General features: G+C 34.3%; 1 protein-coding gene across 1 annotated transcript in view; it reads right to left on the reverse strand.

The window, feature by feature from the left end:
- Positions 1-1,384: 1,384 nt before the first annotated feature.
- LOC148940643 (cytospin-A-like) overlaps positions 1,385-20,796 on the reverse strand; it is a 104,136-nt gene continuing 84,724 nt past the window's right edge. The window contains exons 10-14 of the mRNA XM_089105031.1: positions 17,323-17,485; positions 14,659-14,967; positions 12,294-12,524; positions 8,200-8,375; positions 1,385-5,159 (exon numbers count right to left, since the gene is read on the reverse strand). Of these exons, the coding sequence (XP_088961157.1) occupies positions 5,031-5,159; positions 8,200-8,375; positions 12,294-12,524; positions 14,659-14,967; positions 17,323-17,485 (1,008 nt within the window). The 3' untranslated portion in view covers positions 1,385-5,030. The remainder of the gene's footprint in view (positions 5,160-8,199; positions 8,376-12,293; positions 12,525-14,658; positions 14,968-17,322; positions 17,486-20,796) is intronic.

Consider the following 20,796-nt stretch of genomic DNA (forward strand, 5'->3'; position numbering starts at 1 on the left):
ATTTTGTTAATCACGACGCTATTTGTCTTATGAAGTTGTATGCAGGAATTGACATAGGTCTTGCCTGATGTTATTTTTATGGAAAAAATGTAGGATGACCAAGGCAGGGAAAAGGGTGGGTTAGGTTCTCGCCCAAACCGATCAAGATTTCAAATGACGGAAACCTCAATGCTATCCCGTTCCCAACAAAACATCCCAGATGCTTCATTCTCCGTCAATACCCATTCCCCCTCAAGAAAGTATACAGATATTAAATCTTTTTATCTTGAGATGAAAAACTTATATGTTGTTCATTCAAAACAAAAGACGAACCCGACGGAATTTTCTACAACGTTAAACGCATGTTTTCATTAGAAAATGCATATTTAGCAAACAGCAAAGTAAAAAGTTAAAGTCGGTTTGCCGGAATGGTACCAATAGATTTGGCTGGATGACAACTTTTAATGGATTTTATCTTATAATATTATCTGAAACTGCCAATGAAAAATATACCATCTGTTGTATTAACAAATAAGTTCTGTGATTACACTGTTTAGATAAGACAATAAGAAAAAAGGGAGGACAAAGAAAAACAAGGAAACAAAGCAAATGTTTAGTATATCTTGTTGTTGAGCTTCCTCCTTTTTGAGCTTTGCAGAATTCTACTTTTGTTTTTTTTGTCCAGAGGACGGTTGAGATGAAAATATTTACATATTTTCTTGTTTTCACTGGCTGCAAATGTTCCTCGTTTCTTCCTAGACCTACGTTTCTTCAAAATCTAGTGAGTTTAGACTTCTCCCGATTCCACGAAAGCTTCAACAAGACCAATGCCGCACTTCAAATTCTGCCCACGTCCTGAACAAGAACAATGGCTCAAAAGAGCGACAGCCAATACCCAAATTGATATTTTCTTAACTATTTCTGCCTTACTTTGGAGCGTCAGTCAGAGTTCTAGAGGCTCATCTATATACCTTTCTATATGCCTATAGAAACTACAGAACTTTCTATAGGCCTATCTACAATACCCAATTTGCAAGTGAGATTGAAGGTAACCATAAAGAAGGAAAAGAATATTATAAACTTATTTCTATGATCTAAAATTAAGCCAAGGAGAATTTCTTTTAGTTAACAAAACTTCTAGATAAAGATTAATGTTACAAACAAGAATTCCCTTAGTTGATAAATTTCATATGCAATTTTGATTTTGCATCCAGAATTATTACCTTCAGATCAAAGCTGGAGTTAATAAACAAAAAGCAAGTTTGCAGAATAAACAGCAAGAAAAGAAAAAACGACAGCCAAAAAAATATGTGAGTAAGCTGACCGTAAAATTACAACTAGACCTGAATTTCACGAAAAAACAAAAACTAGCAATTAAATAAATAGCAAAGAACAAGAGTGAATATTATTAGTTTAATTTACAAACAGAGTAACGATTCACATGTCATATATAAAGACAAAAAAAGGAATGCTTAAAACGACACTTCATCGCTGTCAGGCCTAAAGGCTGCTTAAAACATTCTCACACTGAGATATTTGCCGAAAATCATATGCTAAGCTGTTCTTGGAAGGATCAGTGGCGTTAATTCACGAACATTTTTAGAGGTAGTCAAAATGTATTTTTCAAAATGTAAGAGAGGGAGGGGGGAGGGGGGTAAATTTGATAGTTTTTACAGTTTTCCCAATGAAAATACCAAAAAGTCATTTTAAATGGAAATCCCCCCCCCCCCAAACAAGGTATTTTTCAAAATTTGGTAGGGATGTATGCTATTAGGGAGACACACCATCCCTTGCATCCCCCCCTCCCCATGGAAACCACTAGGGAGGATCATCAGGGCAACGAATTTTCTATCACCCTTTGATCCTTCTGATCTAAATTACAGTACTGATATTACAGTACTAAATTACAGTAAATTTTCTTTGGCTATTTTCTCAGAAGTGTAAAAATTGATAGATAAAGATCTTTAGGCGCAACACTGACAACTTAATTATTTGTTCTGTTCTTTAGATTCGGGACTGAAAATAACATTTGAGATAGAAAAAAATTAACATTTGAAAAGACAAATCTAAGCTTTACAACCTATGAAACTTGAGAGATGTAATAATCCATTTTATCCTGGAATTCCAGCAATGCATAGTACAAATGGGCAGTCACACAGACCTTAAACTAAAAGGATTAGGTTGAAAAATATTATCTGGAAAGACAAATGACTCATCTATGAAATTGGGCATACACAATATTGATTTTGTTTTACAACGAAAAATAGAAACCAAAGGGAAAAACAAGTTTAAACAGCTTATTAATTATTTTGTCAAACGCTTTAAACTCCTCGGGCAAAATCAAGCCTCATAAAGCAGATGGGGGTTTAATATCATCCCTGAAACTGCATATTATTCACGGGGCATGGTAAAGGAAGGGTTGAGAAATTCAGTTGTGTTCTGATCAAGAGGGAATTTAATGAACCGAAGGAACAAATATCCGAAAAATTATCTGTTATGATAGTTGTTTTTTCAATAGTTTACAATTTGTTTTGTTTATTCAATTAATATACCTTAATGAAGATTATTGGATAAAATTCATTCACCGTTTAGAAATTCAAAATTTAATACCATTTTATTTTTAGGATTACGTTTATTGTATTGTCTGCTTTTTTGTTTTATTCTTTCAACTCACTTAAAATTCAGACTGACTGCTTAAATCATTAAAATTCATATTATTTTCAACAATTTTCTATTAATAATTTTTATATTAATAATTAATTCATAATTTCCCTTCCCTTCCTTTCTAACTCCCATCTCCCAACCCCACATTTCTAACTCATATTTTTATCCGATTAGTGAAGGAAACGCTTTCTACGGAACTATCTCCACCTGACTTATCCCAAACTTTAGTAAAAATGTGGTAGTTTCGTTCTAGCAGAATATGGCAACTAAATAAAAATGCAAGTAAATAGTTGAATAGAATGTTTCCTTAACTCTGTAAACTCTTCTATCAAAATAAAGATAGCAAGTAACGGAAGGGTTGTTGCGACCCGGAACCGGGTAAGTCCAGGATTTTTTCTTGTGCTTTCTTTTCTTTCCTTCTCTTCTCTCTTTCTTTCTTCATTTCTTAATATTTAACGATATTCTATATATTTTAGGGGTTGATATTATCTGGGCAAGCGAAACCTTAAGGAAGGTTAAGTGTTTTATTTTTTTTTTATAGCAAACCCTGTATTTAATTTAAAAAAGATTGAATATCTTCTCTACAACCACATATTATTCAATGAAAATGATTATGTTCTTCTAAATCATCTTTTTTCTTTCACTTAGCAGGGTGGAAGATTTCTAAAAAACTAGTAACAGCTAATCGAACCCAAAGATTATAAATCAATGGTTTATGAATGGGAATCATTATTCATGGAGCCAGATTATGTGCATGTAAATCAGTTTATTTACTGATTATCTGAATCAGTTTATCCACAGGATAGTAAACTATATGCAATAGCAGAATATACGATTGAACAACATTGTTTTATTCTTCAAAAATATTCTATACCCCTCATATTCATGCCCATCAATATTCCTTATTCATATCCAATATACCCCTATTTCATACCCCTTAGATGTTTCAAATTCACTAGATTTGGAAATGTTTAAGAAGAATTTAAATTGTTCGTTTCACTTTCTTTATACATTATGCATGTTTCTTTTTTTGTACAAAATTGTTTCATTGAATGAAATAATTTATGACAAAACGAGCGATATATGGCAAAATGAGCAAAAATATAGTTATCTCGTGATTCAGCAATATTCCTTGCAGATGTTCTTGTGATGGAAAGAAAGGATTTGCTCAATCTGATCAAGCAGATTTGATCAAGAAATGAATGATAAATCAGAACTATTATGTGATGGAAGTGCTAAAGTTAGGTCATACGGTCACGTATTATTGGAGCCTAGACGAAAAAACAATTCTAATAACTCACTTATATCCTTTCATGGTGTCGAAGTTTGAAAACTAAAAAAGCCACTCAGCTTATCTTTTAATTTTTTTTCTTTTTTTTAATAGTCTTTTTTTTTTCAAAGAATGATTAAATTGTAAAACCTATGTAAAAAAAAAACTTGAAAAGCAAGATTTATGATTCCAATTTTAATAAAAATAGTTTACTGCCCGATTTTTTTTTTTTTTTGAAAAATATTATCATGCACCTTTAAGGACTCGGAATATCTTGCCCTCATACCCAGCAGATGATGTGGTGTTACTCGAGTCTTCAACTATTTGACAGAATGCCAAATACATGTATCTTATACTATGTGCCACACAAAAAAAAAACGAACAAACTTTAAAATTTCACTCATCCTGCAGACAAACACAGAAGGCAAAACACTGTCAACATCGCATCTGAGAAAAAGGACAAGGCCACAAAATTTGGGACGAATTTTGTCATTCAAACAGACAAAAATAATTTCCAAATCGAAATTTATGTTTAGACTTCTAGAAAATTTAAAGTTTGTGGACATTGTTTGAACTGGGGGAGGGGGTCCACAGATCAAACAAGATATGAATTATAAACCATATACAATCTTATTTCCTTTCAAAATTAACAAGCTTATATATTTGAACAAACAGGCTTAGCCTTTGTGGCTATGATTAATAAATTACTTTAACTAATTCTGATTTTGATTTTTTATCGTGATTTGATTATTAGCTATAAATTTGATTAATCCATTTGATTTAGTTAGTTATAATCAAATTGAGTAATTAATTGTGAATAATAATAAGCTTACATGTTTAAAACCGGTATATGTCTGTCTATTAAAGTAGGCCACCTGAAAATAATTTAAAAAGGATAAAATCTCCTTCGTTGCAGCTTAAATTGGCGTCCCTATTCAATTTTACTATTTGAATTTTATGACGAAAAAAAAATATGAGCGATCATCCCTCTTCAGAAACAACATTAAATTTTATTTTGCAGTTGATGTAAAATTCAGTCCCTGAAGAGAGAAAAAAAAAGAAGAGTTATCGGTTATATAGCAGCAAATTAGGAACTTGGCAAGGTGGCAGGTATGTTTTAGCTTGTAGCATCGTTGGCTTGTTCAGTGTAATTATTTCTGCACTCAAAGTGTTGATAGATGGCAGTGACGTAGCTTAAGACTTTCTGCCAATCAGGTCGCTCCTCAGACAGCATGTCGTCAAAGCTCTAAAAACGAAAAAGAATAATAGCAAAATCTCATTAAAAAAACAATATAAAATTAACTACATTTTAGATCAAAGTGAACCGGGATTAGTTTACCGCATGTGCTGTGTACGGCTCTCTTCAACCTTAAAGAAGTACTTCAATAAACCCTAGCTCTTAGACAGTAAGCATTTTCATAAAGCAATATTTCTTCAGCTAGCATTATCATTTAATGACCGCTACATGCTCAGTTTAACGCAATTAGTAATTTAAGCTACGATAACTAATCTCTTAAGATATATTATATACTTTATAAACTTATATTAATTTCCTGTTTATACAGTTTGTGGTTTCGACAGCCGGTAAATAGCGACATGGGCCAATAACACAAAAATTCTAAAAAAAACAAAAATTTAAGGGTAATACATCACAAAATTCCCCTTTTCAACATAATTTTAGAAACAGGAGGATCTCCTCCTCCTCCTCTCTTCTAAAGAGGTTTTATCTTGATAAAATTGCAACCTCACAATCGGCAAGTCTAAGCCTCTAATTTCGGAAGTTTCAAGTGCCTTAATGCAAAATACAAAATTGCAAATTTGTTCCCGAGAAAGTTGGTAACAGATGAGCATTTATTTACTTTTTTTTCCATGGGAAAATCATATCGAAGTGGTGGCCAAGATATATCGGGAGATGGCTCAATAGGAACTGAAAATGAAAGCTGTAGTGCTTATTTTATGTAATAATAGGAGCAATACCATAGGAAAGTAACATTTCCGCCATTTTTTGCCACAAATCACGATTTATGGCCTAAATGGGACGAAAATACTATCAAACCAACATTTTGAGATAGCCAATCCGTTTAGAACTAATGAAAAACGATACAAATATCTTCCCTGTTTCAGAAGTCATACTACCAAATGGTCGCACATTCACACCTGAACGTATAAACAGTCTGCACAGAACTAAAGATTATTACATTAACGTATATACAGAAATATTAACAGTTAATATTTAACGTTTTCATTCTCCCTAAAAAAAAACTAAAGAATTCCAGAAATTACTATAAAACATTCTAAAGTGCTTACTTATGCTTCTCTATACCTCGCCCCCCTGAATGGACGAATTTATATCCCAAATTAGATGTACTAATTGTATTTTCAAAAGCGCGACCTTTTTCTTCCCAGCGCTTGTTTAGCGTTAGCCGTCAAATTGATAAGGAGAAAATAGTAGCACTATTGAAAATACAATGAGAATAAATAATTGGGCTATATACTTATTCATTAGGGGGGGGGGGCAAGTAAAGTGACGTAAAGTGTATTTAGGAATAATAGAAGTAAGTATTTTATAATGTTTTATAGTAATTTCTAGAATTTCATAGTGTTTCCTTATGGAAATTGTAACCACTAAATATTTATCTTATCAGGAGTTATACAGTATTGGATTATTGCGTAACAGCTATTAGGCGAGGGGAGAAGGTAAGTGGGTCAGTTTGCGGGGGAGTGGGACCGCGAATCCTCAATAGGTATTTTTGCAGCGCGACATTTTCCAGTTATTTTTTTTTTTTTAAGTGCGAGGTTTTTTCTAACAACTGAACCTCTAGCATTCTTTATTTGGAGGTAAGTCTCTCCTTTTATAAAAGACTGGATTTACGTCATACCATTAGGCGGCTAGGGATATTCTAAGGATAAGAATAGAGCCGACTTCGTAAATTGTAGGTTAGGGATAGGATACTGCCATGGATAGGGGCAGGGATACTGCCAAGTCAAGGCGGCTAGGGATATTCTAAGGATAAGAATAGAGCCCGTTTCGTAAATTGTAGGGTAGATTTTAAATAAACCTACTTTCGTCAATAGCATGTTATTCATTTATTAGTTTGATTGTTACAATGGAACTATCCAAAAATTCTCGACTTGCACGTCGTTTTACAGAAGGACCATATCGTTATAAAAACGAGCTAAAAAAAGCAAAATTTGTACTGATAGCGGATTTTAGTTTAAACTGAATGCTATAAAAAAGGTCATACCTATGGATTTCGTAGACCTTGCCGATTGATACTGCCAAGTCAATGGCATACATAGTACATCTCATTAACAGCAATCAAATGAATGCAATACAACTTGATTTTAGACAGTTGGACGGTTTTAAGGTTTGGTTTGTCAGAAACCCTAATAGATCCACTACAATACACAATTCTTAAGCTATTGTAGATTGAAGCGAAAAAGATATATGGAAAATAATTACATATAGATTGTCAGGATCGATGATAAACAAAATATGATATGAAGTGATTTTACAAGCATCGGCATCGATGTAAATCGATGCCGTAGGTTTTATGTCTTCATACAGTATATGAAAACATAAGAAATTACAACAAAAAGATTATAAAATAATTAGAATTTTAGGAGTAGGAAGGAGGGACTGAGGCAGCATAAGGGGGTCCTCTTGACGACGTACTTGGCTGCATCTCACTCAAACTTCATTTTCTTTGGGAATAGACTTCAGCTTTAGATTTCGGACACCAGACAGAAATATTACCATTGCATTTTTAAATCCGTGGGTATAGCAAAGCACACAATTTCGAAAAGTATTCCCAAAAATTATGCTTTTACTTTTTATAGACTGAGGGAAAAAAGCATGCAACGGACCATACAAAAATGAAGGAAAGTATCAAAATCAAAAGGCTTTGTTTTATTATAATTTTATAAACTATTCCTTTTTATTTTCCCTTTTATATTTGTCTGCGTAAGTATATTGGTTATTCGAATTCCACTTAATTTCCTATTACAATCTCTGTTTTTAGTGGATTCTTATCCTTGTAGTCTTAAACAATAGCGAAAACCGGTTTTAAAATTATTACCCGAATAGCAAGATAAAACATAGATGAGAGAGAGAAAAAAAGAGAGAGAGAGAGAGAGAGAGAGAGAGAGAGAGAGAGAGAGAGAGAGAGAGAGAGAGAGAGAGAGAGAGAAGAGAGAGAGACAGAGAGAGAAAGAGAGAGAGAGAGAGAGAGAGAGAGAGAGAGAGAGAGAGAGAGAGAGAGAGAGAGAGAGAGAGAGTAACTTACGAGCATAGTAGGGATTCCCTCTTCTTCAGCCACTTTAAAAACGGCTTCAAAATTTGTTCTAGGATCGCAGGCTTTCAATGTGTCAAAAGGAATTTTATCAGGAAGGAATGTATGAAGCAAGGCGGAAAGAGCCAGTCCATCTGCCCACGAGCTGCTAAAGTTAGTTATGTCGATACCTACAAAACATTTCAATTAGCGTACTCTATCCACGTGAAGTATTTTCACTAACATGCTCGTTTACTTCATATGGCGAAAAAAATCCTCTAGATTTTATAGGGTTTGGAGAAAGCATAGAAAGTCTTATTACCTAGAGCTCTTTTTAAAAGATGTTAAACTGATTTTGAAATATACTGAACCACAAACGTATCATTTATAATAAAATAATGAAACCATATCTCAGAAAAGAAACATGCAGCACGGGTTATTAACCGTTCGATAATTCTTGAGTCCCACTAAATTTTACAATTCTGTTTTATAACTGTTTTACAAGAATTCTACAGCCATGTCACTCCAGTTATTCCATAAGAAACCCAGGTTTCACACTCCTAAATAGAATTGTTGTAACATATACATGTGTACATACAAAATAATATGTAACATACAAAATACATATAGAATACAAAAAATACAAAACATATGTAAAATATGAACAACAAAAATATCTGAATTATAAGAAATATAAAGCGTACGTAAATTTCCCAAATTTTCTGGGTGCGGACTCTACAATAGTATATCTTTCTTACATCTGGAATTCTATTCTTTTAAGGCTGGTGGTAATATTGTTGCCCTTAGCTCCAGGAATTCAATTTACAGCCCTCCAACCCCATTCATAGGGCTCTAAATCACGCACTAGTCATCCTTACTTGGTAATAGGCATGATTTAGGCGCTGATGGGCCGCTGCACTTGTCAGTCTGTAAATAAGACAACTGAACAGGTTTGTAAAGCTTCATTCACAAACCTTCATTTATATGAAGAAGGTCGTACTATATAGGAGTCCGCATTCCTCATTTATGGACTTCATTGAGAAAGGCCATATCACAGGGGCCCAAATTTCCAGTTATAATCTTGATAGAAAAATTATTGTTTAAGCGCTTACACATTATGGAGAAAAACATAATCAATCTACTTAAAAGTAGAAAAAAGGAAGTAGAAAAAAAGAAGAAAAATCAATCTACTTAAAATATACTTCCAATAAATTAATATAAACACCAAGATAATAAATGTCGTATATATGGGGAAATGAGACCAACCCAGTAAACTATAAGCTCAACATTCGGTTTGCAATTAGAAGACACGAAAGGCTTTGTCACCTTCATTGGAAATTTGTTTTTACATTTGGGCAAGATTAAAGAAGGAAATTTACATCAAGACTTTGAAGAAACTTTGTCAATCAACTCTCTCTGAAAATAATCTAGTGAATAATTCGGAAGTTCATTATTTTGTGAATGACACAAAAAGTTATTTGTTTTATTGTGTATAAATATCCTAGTTTCAATTTTATTATTTTACTATTCCTACTGAAGACGGTCGCTGTATATGTGACCGAAATATCTGGACTTTTGTACCTGTTTTTTTTTTTTTTTTTTCACTGTCTAAATAAATGGATTTATCCCCAACTGAAAGCTTATTTGTTCGTCATAGATCGCCAGTGTGGTCTAAGAAAACAATACATAATCTAAGGTGTTACGTTGTAACACCTAACTAATTTAACCTAACTAACCTAACTTAACCTAGGCTAGGAGATATTTAAGTTGGCCTACCAAGAAGAGTGAAAATTTTAATATGATTGATTGAGTTGACAAATGAGTAACTCATACAGCCATACATATCTTGTAAATTAGGAAAAATTTAGATTTAAATCTTAACACCTTAGACTAGGTATTGTTTTCTTAGGCCACACTGCCGTACTAATCTAAGTCGTGTGGGTATGCATTATTGAACGAATACACTAGATATATGTGAAATGGTTTCAAAGACGATGCATTAAATATTCAAAATGACAAATTATTCACTGTTAATGATTTAAAGACTTTATAACAGCCATTATTCACAACGATCCACAGTTAACCTTGCATTGCAGTATATATGGCTGAGCTGTCCACTCTCCTGACTTGATCATAAAACAGACTATACCCTGGATTAGTGGAAGAACAAGCAGATAGTTTGAAGTAGTGCAAAAAGAAGCTAGTACATGGCTCAGTGCTCAAATCAGCCAAGTCTTTAATCGGTGTACAAGTACCAATATTTTTTTGGAATTAGTGTTTCTAAACCGTTAAATACTAATTTTAATGGAAATAAAACACTTAGCGTGAAATATGTAATTGTCGCCTTTGGTTAGGACACGTTTCGGTCACGTAAACATCATTCATCTCTGAACGGCTAAGAACCGAAAAAGGTGTAACATATCTATAATTATGAGGCTAGGAGTGGGGTGAGGAGTGAAGGGGGGTCGATACCCCGGAAACATACAATTATGTAGACTTGTATCTTTATACAACCCTCAATTCAGCAAAGCATAATATATTCACCTTAATTATAAAACTGGGAAGCCCTAGACACAAGGGCTCCAATTATAATCGTTAAATGATCTTTGAACGGTCTCGAGTCGAAGCAGGATCAGCATTTTTGTACGTATGGAGTTAGTCCTCATTTCAACAAGCTATAGAACGTCCACATTTCTTATAAAAAGTATCATTGATGCTTCTTTTACAAATGGGTTACTTGGACAGTTTGGAACTTTTTGAGATAAAGTGATTTGCGACAACCAGACACGAACAGTAATAAGAACCCTGAAAGGGTGGCTGATTATTTCCAATCAATTTTGACCCTTTGAAGAGCCACTAGAAATTGGAATTCCAAATAAAATGAACCCTCCCTCAAGTTTCTTCGACGTTTTTTTTTCTGAATGCCAAGGCCCGGAGAAAAAGATCAAACAAATGCAAATGAAAGACACATCGCTCTTTATTAACTAAGCGCATTATCTTTTAAATATTCATGGAGAAGGAAATATTAACACGAATAACGTGTATTGACATTAATACCATGTATTTGACAACTTTTCCCGCCCAACAGCAGCAGCCACACGGATTGTTGTTTCGACTTTTCCTCAACAGCAGCAACAGCCATGGAAGAGAACTACCAAGAGCTAGAAACTAGATGAAATAACAATCACGTGGGAACATAACGGAATGTAAAATTGCTAACCGATAAACTATGCGAATTTTTATCTATTGCGACAACTTACTTCAGTGTGAATCTTGGATTACCTTTACTTCACTTTACTTTGGATTTTAATTAAAATGCAAAATTAAATAAACTGAAAATGAACTACAACTAAATTAAAACTAAAAATTTAACCTTGTGCTGATTCTTTTTTCGCTGTTGGGTAAAGCCACAGGGTCAGTCGCACCGGTACTTTGCAATTACACTCAAATTAAAGCATGACAGATTCTTTTCCATTCAGTTCCTTATGAAGCTAAGAGAGGAAAGGAAATAATAAATGAAAAATAAAACTAAAAAAGGGTGAGAAAACGAGGATTTTGTCAGCCAGTGGCAAAAACATGAAGACGAAAAACAAGCAAATATTTCGACAAGGACCTCCGCCAAGTCGTCCTCAGTGCTTAACAAAAAAAAAAAAAAAAAAAAAAAATACAACAGAAATCTAACCTTTTGGAGTTTACTGTTGTGTATGATTTCTTTTTTGAAGGTTAGATTTCTGTTGTGTTTTTTGCTTTTCTTCTTTTTTGTTAAGCACTGAGGACGACTTGGCGGAGGTCCTTGTCAAAATATTTGCTTGTTTTTCGTCTTCATGTTTTTGCCACTGGCTGACAAAATCCTCGTTTTCTCACCCTTTTTTTGTTTTATTTTTCATTTATTTCCTTTCTTCTCTTAGCTTCATATGTCATGTATAGCCAGTGTGGTCTAAGAAAGCATTCAGTTCCTCACCTCCTTTACTCAGATTGAGACAAGGGGACTATAATGTTTGTAACAACATTGTTATCTTTGGAAATAGTACTTTAAAGCACTGCAGGAGATTTTTTGTAATAAAATTTCCATCCAAAACGGTAAATAGCAAAAAAAAAGTTTCTCTTACCAGAATAGCCAGCGGTTCTAGACTGACACCATTTGAGCAATGCATTTCGTTTTGATCCACCAGTTTTAACCAAACCAGCGAGTGGATTTTCCTTCCTATCAACATCAGAAAAACTTAGGCTACGAATAGGCGTCTCAGAATTAGCAAGAAGTCTCAAAGGACCAACTGGTTGTTGGTCATCACTCTTTACTTGAGTAGAGTTAGAACTGACAGTCTTAGCAATTATAGCATCTACATTAAAAGGAAAAGCGGGGTTAATCAATATCAATCCTAATGATGTTAAAAAGACAAACAATCTTATATAAACATTTATTGGATTTATTGGACATTTATATGAAAAAATAAATCACCATATATTATAAAAGAAACAGCGCGGCTGTTAGCAGTAGGAATTCAAAAGGTACTCTTCTTTTGGCAAAATGAGAATTATGAGAACAGGGTAAAATAAGACATTATGCTATTGATATCTGTCTTTTTATTTCCTAGTCTTCAATACATTACAGTATAACTGTCTTTCTTGAAACGGTTGGTTGGTTTAACACGTAAAAATAAGTAAAAACAAAATATTCATGGCTCACTTTTCATTAGTTTTCGTTCCCCTTTACAATTTGTCCGTGGATTCTAAGCTATCAACGGCTATTCTACTTAGGATTTTGATCTACGCCTTTTTCAAAAATGTTAAACAATCACACAAATTTGATGCAGGAATCCAACTCTATTCTACCACTACCAATGGAAAGGGTTTCTCAAAATATGTAGCAAGCTTGTACTCTGTTACCCCCATCCTATATTTACCCCTAAGTTCATGTTTTCGTCATAATACTTTGATATTTAAAACGAATGTTTCTCGTTAAAAACAACCGTTTAACAACGCGTGAAAAGCTATCTATTATGTTGTTCGATAGGCTGAGACTGTTCACTAGATTACATAGATAAACAATAGATCAGAAACCTTCTATATCATAATACTAAACTAAAATACACTGACTTTAGCTCCTCTTACAGCTGAAAGGAATACAATATACAGAAAAGAAAAAAACAGCTGGATTGAAAAGTTGTTTGCGAGTTGAAGACCAAATGAAGTTCCAATTGCGCACGCCCCTCTTCTATCCCTATCTATTCAAAGCTTCACTGGTACTTGTTAATTATTCAAAACACACTCAAGAATTTTAGATCTGAGAAAACCAGTTTCATGGCCACAAAGACAAGCGACGGGTGCCAGAATGCAATGGACTTATATAATTTGGGCTATACATTTGCACAGTAGGGGGGAAGGGGGTGGGTAAAGTATTTGGACAGCGTGAAGTTAAAAAAAACAATTCTTACTTCATAATATGCAGAATAGCTGTAGCTAAACATTTTGCATGCAGATCCGCTATACTTTACCCCCACCCCCTAATGTGCCACTATATACCCTAAATTATATAAGTCCAATACATTCCGTCACCCGTCACTTGTAAACCGGTTTTTCAGATCTAAAATTCTTGAGTGTGTTCTGAATAATTAACAAGTACTGCTTCACTATTTAGCCAATGCCATGAAGTTCACGTTTCCATATTGCGGCTCAATTAACTTAATATTAAAGATGGTAATATAATTTTCCTTCACTGTTATTTCCATAGTTTAAGATTATTTGTGTCAATCTCTTGATTATTTAAAAATCAAAGGTACAAGTTCTTAAACACTGAATGTACAATGTATAGATTTCGGCAGGTCAAGAATTCAATGGTTGCTATGTCAGGTTTGTCATCTTCTTTAATTGATTTAATTATCGCATTAATTTTATTCTCCTAAATTATTGAATTTGAATAGTGAGCCAGTAATACCACGGCTTACGCCATCTTTAACCAATTCATTTTTTATCGCAACCAAAAGTATTGCAAGGGGGAATATACCTCTAACATGACGCCTTGGGATCTATGGACAAGATCCAAATTGCTTTAATCCTATAGTTTGAGTGAACGCGGTTCGATAAGAGATGGATAATATTGTTTGGTACTTTATCTCATCTTGACCTAACTGAATAATCTCATCCTGTGGATCGACCAAGAACTAGGACACATCAATAATAAAGCAGACGAACTAAGCATTGACGGAAAAAATCACACGGATGAGAACTAAAGCACATTGTACTTTTAACGGCAATATATGATTTCTTGTTAACACACTATCTCTTCAGAACTAAAATACCAACAATAAATTTGTCCTGAAGAAAGCGTTAAAGTATTTTTTTTGTTGGAAATTTTGTGCTATCGTCGCGATTCACAAAGCGGAAAACCACTATAAATTTTTGGAAAATCACAAGGCAAGAAAAAAGCCATTAAAACGGTGATAAATTACTAAGAGCGTTAGCCCTGGAGCTTACCTGAATACGAGCTCCTCTGTCCAGGCCTCCCAAGCAACTGGGTACTTGACAGAACAGCTGCAGACATTGGTCTTGGCTGCGGTTCTCTCCTTCCCTCCCTTAATGTTACTCCCAAAGGTGGTTTTGTGCCACAAGGCGAAGATGGCGACCGTACCATCGCGACCTGAATAGGTGGCACTGGTGAGCTTGGAGACGTTTCATCTCCAGGTTTTCTGCAGGCTGTTTGCTCAATTGTCTCAACTAGCCGCTTTACAGAGAGACGGCTATCCAAACGAGTGAGCTGGGGGCGGGGCCTGTGATTTACTATGTCTGGTGGTGCCAATCACCGACTAGTGCCATCATTCATTGAAGGCGTACGGACAATCCTTGGTGGACTCTGAGGACGTCTTATTTGAGCTGCAAACAATAAACAAGTTATCCAAACAATAAGAAAAGGTGACATTTGAAGCCAAACTTATTTCACTCCAAATACCAACAAATGAGCAAAAAAGACAATGGCAATGTCAGGTTATATAAAGGAAACAGGCACTTACGCAGCATTGGATCGCCCTCAATTTCATAATTTTTCAATTTGTTTTACTCTACATTTTACATTCTGTTTTACAACATTGTTGTAAAGACAAAGTGCAATACCGAGGACGACGTCGTAAAGAATTTGTTTTACATTTTGTTACTCTTGAGCCCTCATAACAAAATGAATTCATTCATTATCGCCAGATAAGAAATTAAGAAGTGTAATATTCTGGTTGAATTATGCCCTTTTATGGAAATCAAAAGCGAGAAATATATTCTGTGTAAGAAGTTTGGCTTTCTGAATTCCTTTTATCAGAATTAAGCTTGAAGTATCTTCACCTTATTTTAAAATTTCCCAGTATTCTTGACTTCAACAGGAGCTATAAATAGCAAAACAAACTTTGGCCCTGGAAACCAGCCCAAAGATCCCGCCACTCCTTTCACAAGACTTAAAATTGGTGACCTAAAAATGTATTTGTATTATATTATATTATACAAATACAATATTATACACTAAAACTAAAATACATTTGATTCGTTATAACAGGAATTTGATTAAGACTTAATAACAGGACAAACAAGCAGCAAATACATCTTGTTACTCCTTATTCCAACTCTCTTAAAAATCCAAACTCCATTACTCCTATTCTTTAGCCTGGCTACGCAACAAAATGTGTATTTAACAAGATATGAGCAAAACATCGTCAAGGCGTAGCAAAAAAAAAAGCTAGTTCGCACTCGTCTGGGTTAGTAAGAACAGACCTGGATTTATCAGCCAGTCTTTTTTTTTTTTTGGGGGGGGGAGGGGCATGCATGGTTATTTTTCTACAAAACTCCAAGAAAACAAAGAAAAACCGAGGTGTTTCGTTCATTAGTCACATTAGCTTACTTTTCATAAGAAAATCTCGGAATTATTTCTCCACATTTTTTTACTATATTTTTTCAGATTCTAAAGTGAATTGGTTCATTAAAAAGAGCCTGGGCGTTTTCGTCCTACGAAGTGAGGCAAATGTAAGCAAATGCATACACTGTAAATACATGTGAGACCAAGGAATTTGAGACAATAAAGGATTCAAGATTTCTGTAAAGTTTTATCTAAAAGATTTCTAGAAAACAACTCCCAGAAAAATTTCCAGAAACCATTTTTTTATGAAAAGTAATATACCAGCATGAGTAAATGAACAGACTCTACTAAATTTCTTTAGCTTTTCTTAAATTGTAAATTTATATTTAACACTCTTTAATATCATAAACAATCAATCAATCAATCGGTTTATTGTACTGAACGAATAAAAGACAAAATAACAACACAAGAAAACTGTTCGTCCCAAAGGCAAACTTGTGAGGGACAAGGTTATTTTATCAGATTATTTTAGTTTTAAATTTCTTTTTAACGTTTCCTTCAATCATAACCAATCAATCAATTAATTCAATCTGTTGTACTACCGGTTAAAAATGAAATTAAATAACATAAGACAATATTTTAACTTCAGAATTAAACATGTGTGGGACAAAAAAAAAATATATATATCCAGATTCAAACTTCGTAGAAAAAAAAAAAAAACATCTATTTGAGTGTCTACACATTTACAATTTTTTTTAGCTAGGAACCCTGTCCTTATGACTTTATAGACTTTTATTTTGTTTATTTTTTTGTTCTTTATATATTTTCATTGTGTATGACGAAAAAAAAGGTTCGGCATGTTGCCGGTTTTTTAAGTTTTTTTTTTTTGTAAAACAGATTTGAATTTGAATCTATGATTCTAAAATTATATAGGTTACACATATGGCTGAATGGTTGGTTGTTCTAAAAATCACCTAACTTCGATTAGACGATTTTTCTCAATAATTAAAGCTCAAGCGTGGTCGCGTGAATTCACCTAAAGAACAGTAGATAATTAACAAATATAATAATTAACATTACAGAATTAATATTATAAAATTAATAAAAATTAACAAATAAATAAAATCAGCAAAATATACGGATAATAGATAAGAAGAGACAGAATGATCAATCAACTGAGTATTTATAAAACCACCTTTGCCATCAGTCTGTGTCAGTCATTTAAATGAATGTAACAAACAGTACCAGCTTACGTGTGAACAGCTGTTAATTTAGGTACACAGTAAAAGATGGTCGAGCAAACATACCTCTAGCTTTATCCAATTCTGCTTGCAGCGATAGCAACCTATCCCTTAGTCCTTGATTTTCATGGACAGTTCTTTCTAGGTCAAGTTGAGCGTCCACCTTAAAGTCATTTGCCACACGAACTGTTGTCAGAAGGTCACGCTGGAACTGTCGCCATTCACTTGTCTGAAGAAAAAACAAATTGTTCTATTGCTACTTTTGGCTTGACAAAGACAAAGACAACATGTTTAATGTAGATACATTAGGAAAAAAAGTCAATATAGAAATATTAAAACGATCAAACAGAGGTTACTCCATCTTCAACTAAATAAAAAAAAAACAACAAGTTTTTCTACTGAAAGTAAGGAGCAACATTAAAACTTAAAACGAACAGAAATTAGTTCCGTATATGAGGTGGGATGCCTCTTCCTAAATACTCCTCTATCACGCTAAAAAAAAAATTTAAGAACTCTGATTCTAATTACACGTCCCTTGTGTTTCAGGAATCGTTCTTAAAGAATTGAGCAAAAGGTTAAACTTTAGTGTAAAGAGCGGGGCATGGAGGAGGGGACAGCCCCGTCATATACGGAATAATTTCTGTCCGTTTTAATTTTTGGTGCTGCTCCTTACTTTCAACAGAAAAAACTTGTTTTTTTTCATTTCTGATGGTTTTTCAAATAATTCCAAGAAATCCCCATCTCTCCGGGGAAAATCCCCCCACACACGAAAATTTTTCCATATAACGTTCCTCCCACGTAAATTCTTCCGCCAAGACATTATCCCCGTACAATTCCATCCTCGCTGCGAATTCCCCCCGAAAGTTGCTTACGATCTTGCTTACGATTCTGCTTGAAAAATGCTCCTTAGCATACTTTCATTTGAAGAAAGACTAATTTTTATTTAATTTCTGATCCAATTTAAGATCATAAGGAGATTCCCCCCTGTGTGGAAAATATTTCCCGGAAATCCTTCCTCCCCAATGAAAGTTTCTCTAGCAGAAAAATTTCTCTATGGAGAATTTCTCTTGGTGATAATTCCCCCAAGGAGAATTTCTCCTGGTGATAATTCCTCCATGGAGATTTCACCCGTTGGAACCCCCCCCCCCACGTCAAAACCCCCCAGAGAATTCCAAGCCCACTGAAACTTTACCTCGGACAATTCCCAAAAGCATCCCCACATGTAAAATGGGGTCGCCAACGAAAAAGTCACACAAATAAAACGAATTTCTTATATGAATTCTGGCAAATTCCCCCTGGAAGGTTCACCCCTGGAAACTTCCATCCCAATGGAAAATTCTCCCTGTAGAAAAACCATCCCCAGAAAATCCCCCCTCTCTTGAAAAATGTCGGTATGCTTCCCTGTAACAAATACTATACGTAAACAATGGGCAAATTTCATAACTTGCGATCCTTCCTCCGGTGGTTTTGGGATGTCATGTCATCTCCAAAGACATAGTTATTGTACCTTTCAACTACACTGAACAAAATGGTTATCTCAAAAGTTTGATCAGAAGACTTTTGGGGGAAAAAGGAGTGCGAGGGGGCTAGTTGCCCTTCATTCTTTTTCACTTAAAAATGGCACTAGAACTTTCAATTTCCGCTCAAATGAGCCCTCTCATAATATTCTAGGACCGTTAGTTCGATACGATCACCCCAGGAAAAAAATAAATAAACATACATCCGTAATCTTTCTTCTGGCAAAAAATAATAATACAAAATTCCACATTTTTGCATATAGGAGCTTCGAACCTCAACAGTAAGGCTCTCTGATATGCTAAATCTCATGGTGGGATTTTCATTCTTCAACTTTTAGGGGGAATTTCTCACCCTTTTACAAAAATCCAGCAAATTTTCTCAGGCTCGTAATCTTTGATTGGTAACACTAAACTTAGTGAATCTTGTGCAGTCGGAATTAGCAAAATAAGCCAATTCTTTTGATATATCTATTGATATCAAAATTCCGTTTTTTAGAGTTTCGATTACAAGCGTCGCTCCTTACTTACAGTTCAATACCACAAATTGTTTGATAAAGGCTGTATAATGAAACCTCTTCTCAGGCTCTAAAAACAATAGAATATCTTGGCCTAGTTTTTCCCATTATCAAACAGTTCGTGGTAACGAACTGTAAGTAAGGAGCGACCCGGCTCAATGGTAACCAAAACTCTAAAAAATGGAATTTTGGTACCAATAGATACATCAAAAGAATCAGGTTTTATTTCTTATTTTAAACATATATGCTTCATCAAGCTTAATCTTACTTATTAAAAGTTACGAACCTGGGAAAATTTGGCTGATTTTCGAAAAAAGGGGGAAAGACCCCCTAAAGATCATATAAATTTGATGAAATTCACATCATCAGATTAAGTGTATCAGACAACTCTACTGTAGAAGTTTCAAGCTCCTATCTGCAAAAATGTGGAATTTTGCATTTTTTGCCAGAAGAAAGATCACGGGTGCGTGTTTATTTGTTTGTTTGTTTTTGTTTTTTTTTCCAGGGGTAATCGTATTGACCCAGTGGTCCTAGAATATCGTAAGAGGGCTCATTGGAACGGAAATTAAAATTTCTGGTGCCCTTTACCTGCGACCAAAAAAATGAAGGGTAACTGGGTTCGTTCCCCAGCTAATTTCTGCTTCAAAGTCACCCAATGAAGATTTCGAGATAACCATTTTGTTCAGCACAGTTAACAATTTAATAGATTTATCTTTCAGAGTGATTTAATCCCCCACAGTTCCCCGGGTAAGGGCTGCATGTTATTAACTTTGACCTTTACTTAAATTCTTTTGTGTTTTTTGGGAAGTATACAGAAATTTTCTGGATGAATTTTTTTCTGGTGGGGGGTGGGAGCTGGAGGAGTGGGTTACTCGGGAGAATCTTTCCGTGGAGGATGTTTCTTTGGGGTAAGGGACATTTCTATGAAGGGGGCGCCGTTTCCAACATTTCGGACATTTCCAAGCATTATTTAAAAAACGATAAGAAATTAAATTAAAAAAAACAAGTTTTTTCAACTGAAAGTAAGAAGCAACATTAGAACTTAAAACGAACAGAAATTTTCACGTATATGAGGGGGTTCTCCCCCAAGTCAATACCTCGCTCTTTACGCTACAGTTTTTTTTTTTTGTGCTTTCAAAAGAGCTATCTATTCTAATTAAACGGCCTTTGTGATTCAGGGGTTTGTTAATTAAAAATTTTTTTAAATTTTAAAGTAAAGAGCGTGGTATTGACTAAGGGTAGAACCCCAAAATATACTTAATAACATAAACGTAATAAAAAAAAAAAAAACAAAAAAAAAACAAGCGATACGGCTCAATAGTTAGCGAAACTTTTAAAAACTGAACTTTGATATCAATAAATGTATCAAAAGAATTGGCTTATAATGCTGATTCTAAATATATGAATTTTATTAAGTTTAGTATTACTCATCAAAGGCTACGAGCCTGAGAAAATTTACCTGATTTTTTAAAGAGGGGGGAAACATCCCCTAAAAGTGAAAGAATTTT

The sequence above is a fragment of the Artemia sp. Qi Xiang Cuo genome, chromosome 19 (assembly GCF_049724085.1).
Source record: "Artemia sp. Qi Xiang Cuo chromosome 19, ASM4972408v1, whole genome shotgun sequence".
NCBI classification, from domain to species: Eukaryota; Metazoa; Arthropoda; class Branchiopoda; order Anostraca; family Artemiidae; genus Artemia; species Artemia sp. Qi Xiang Cuo.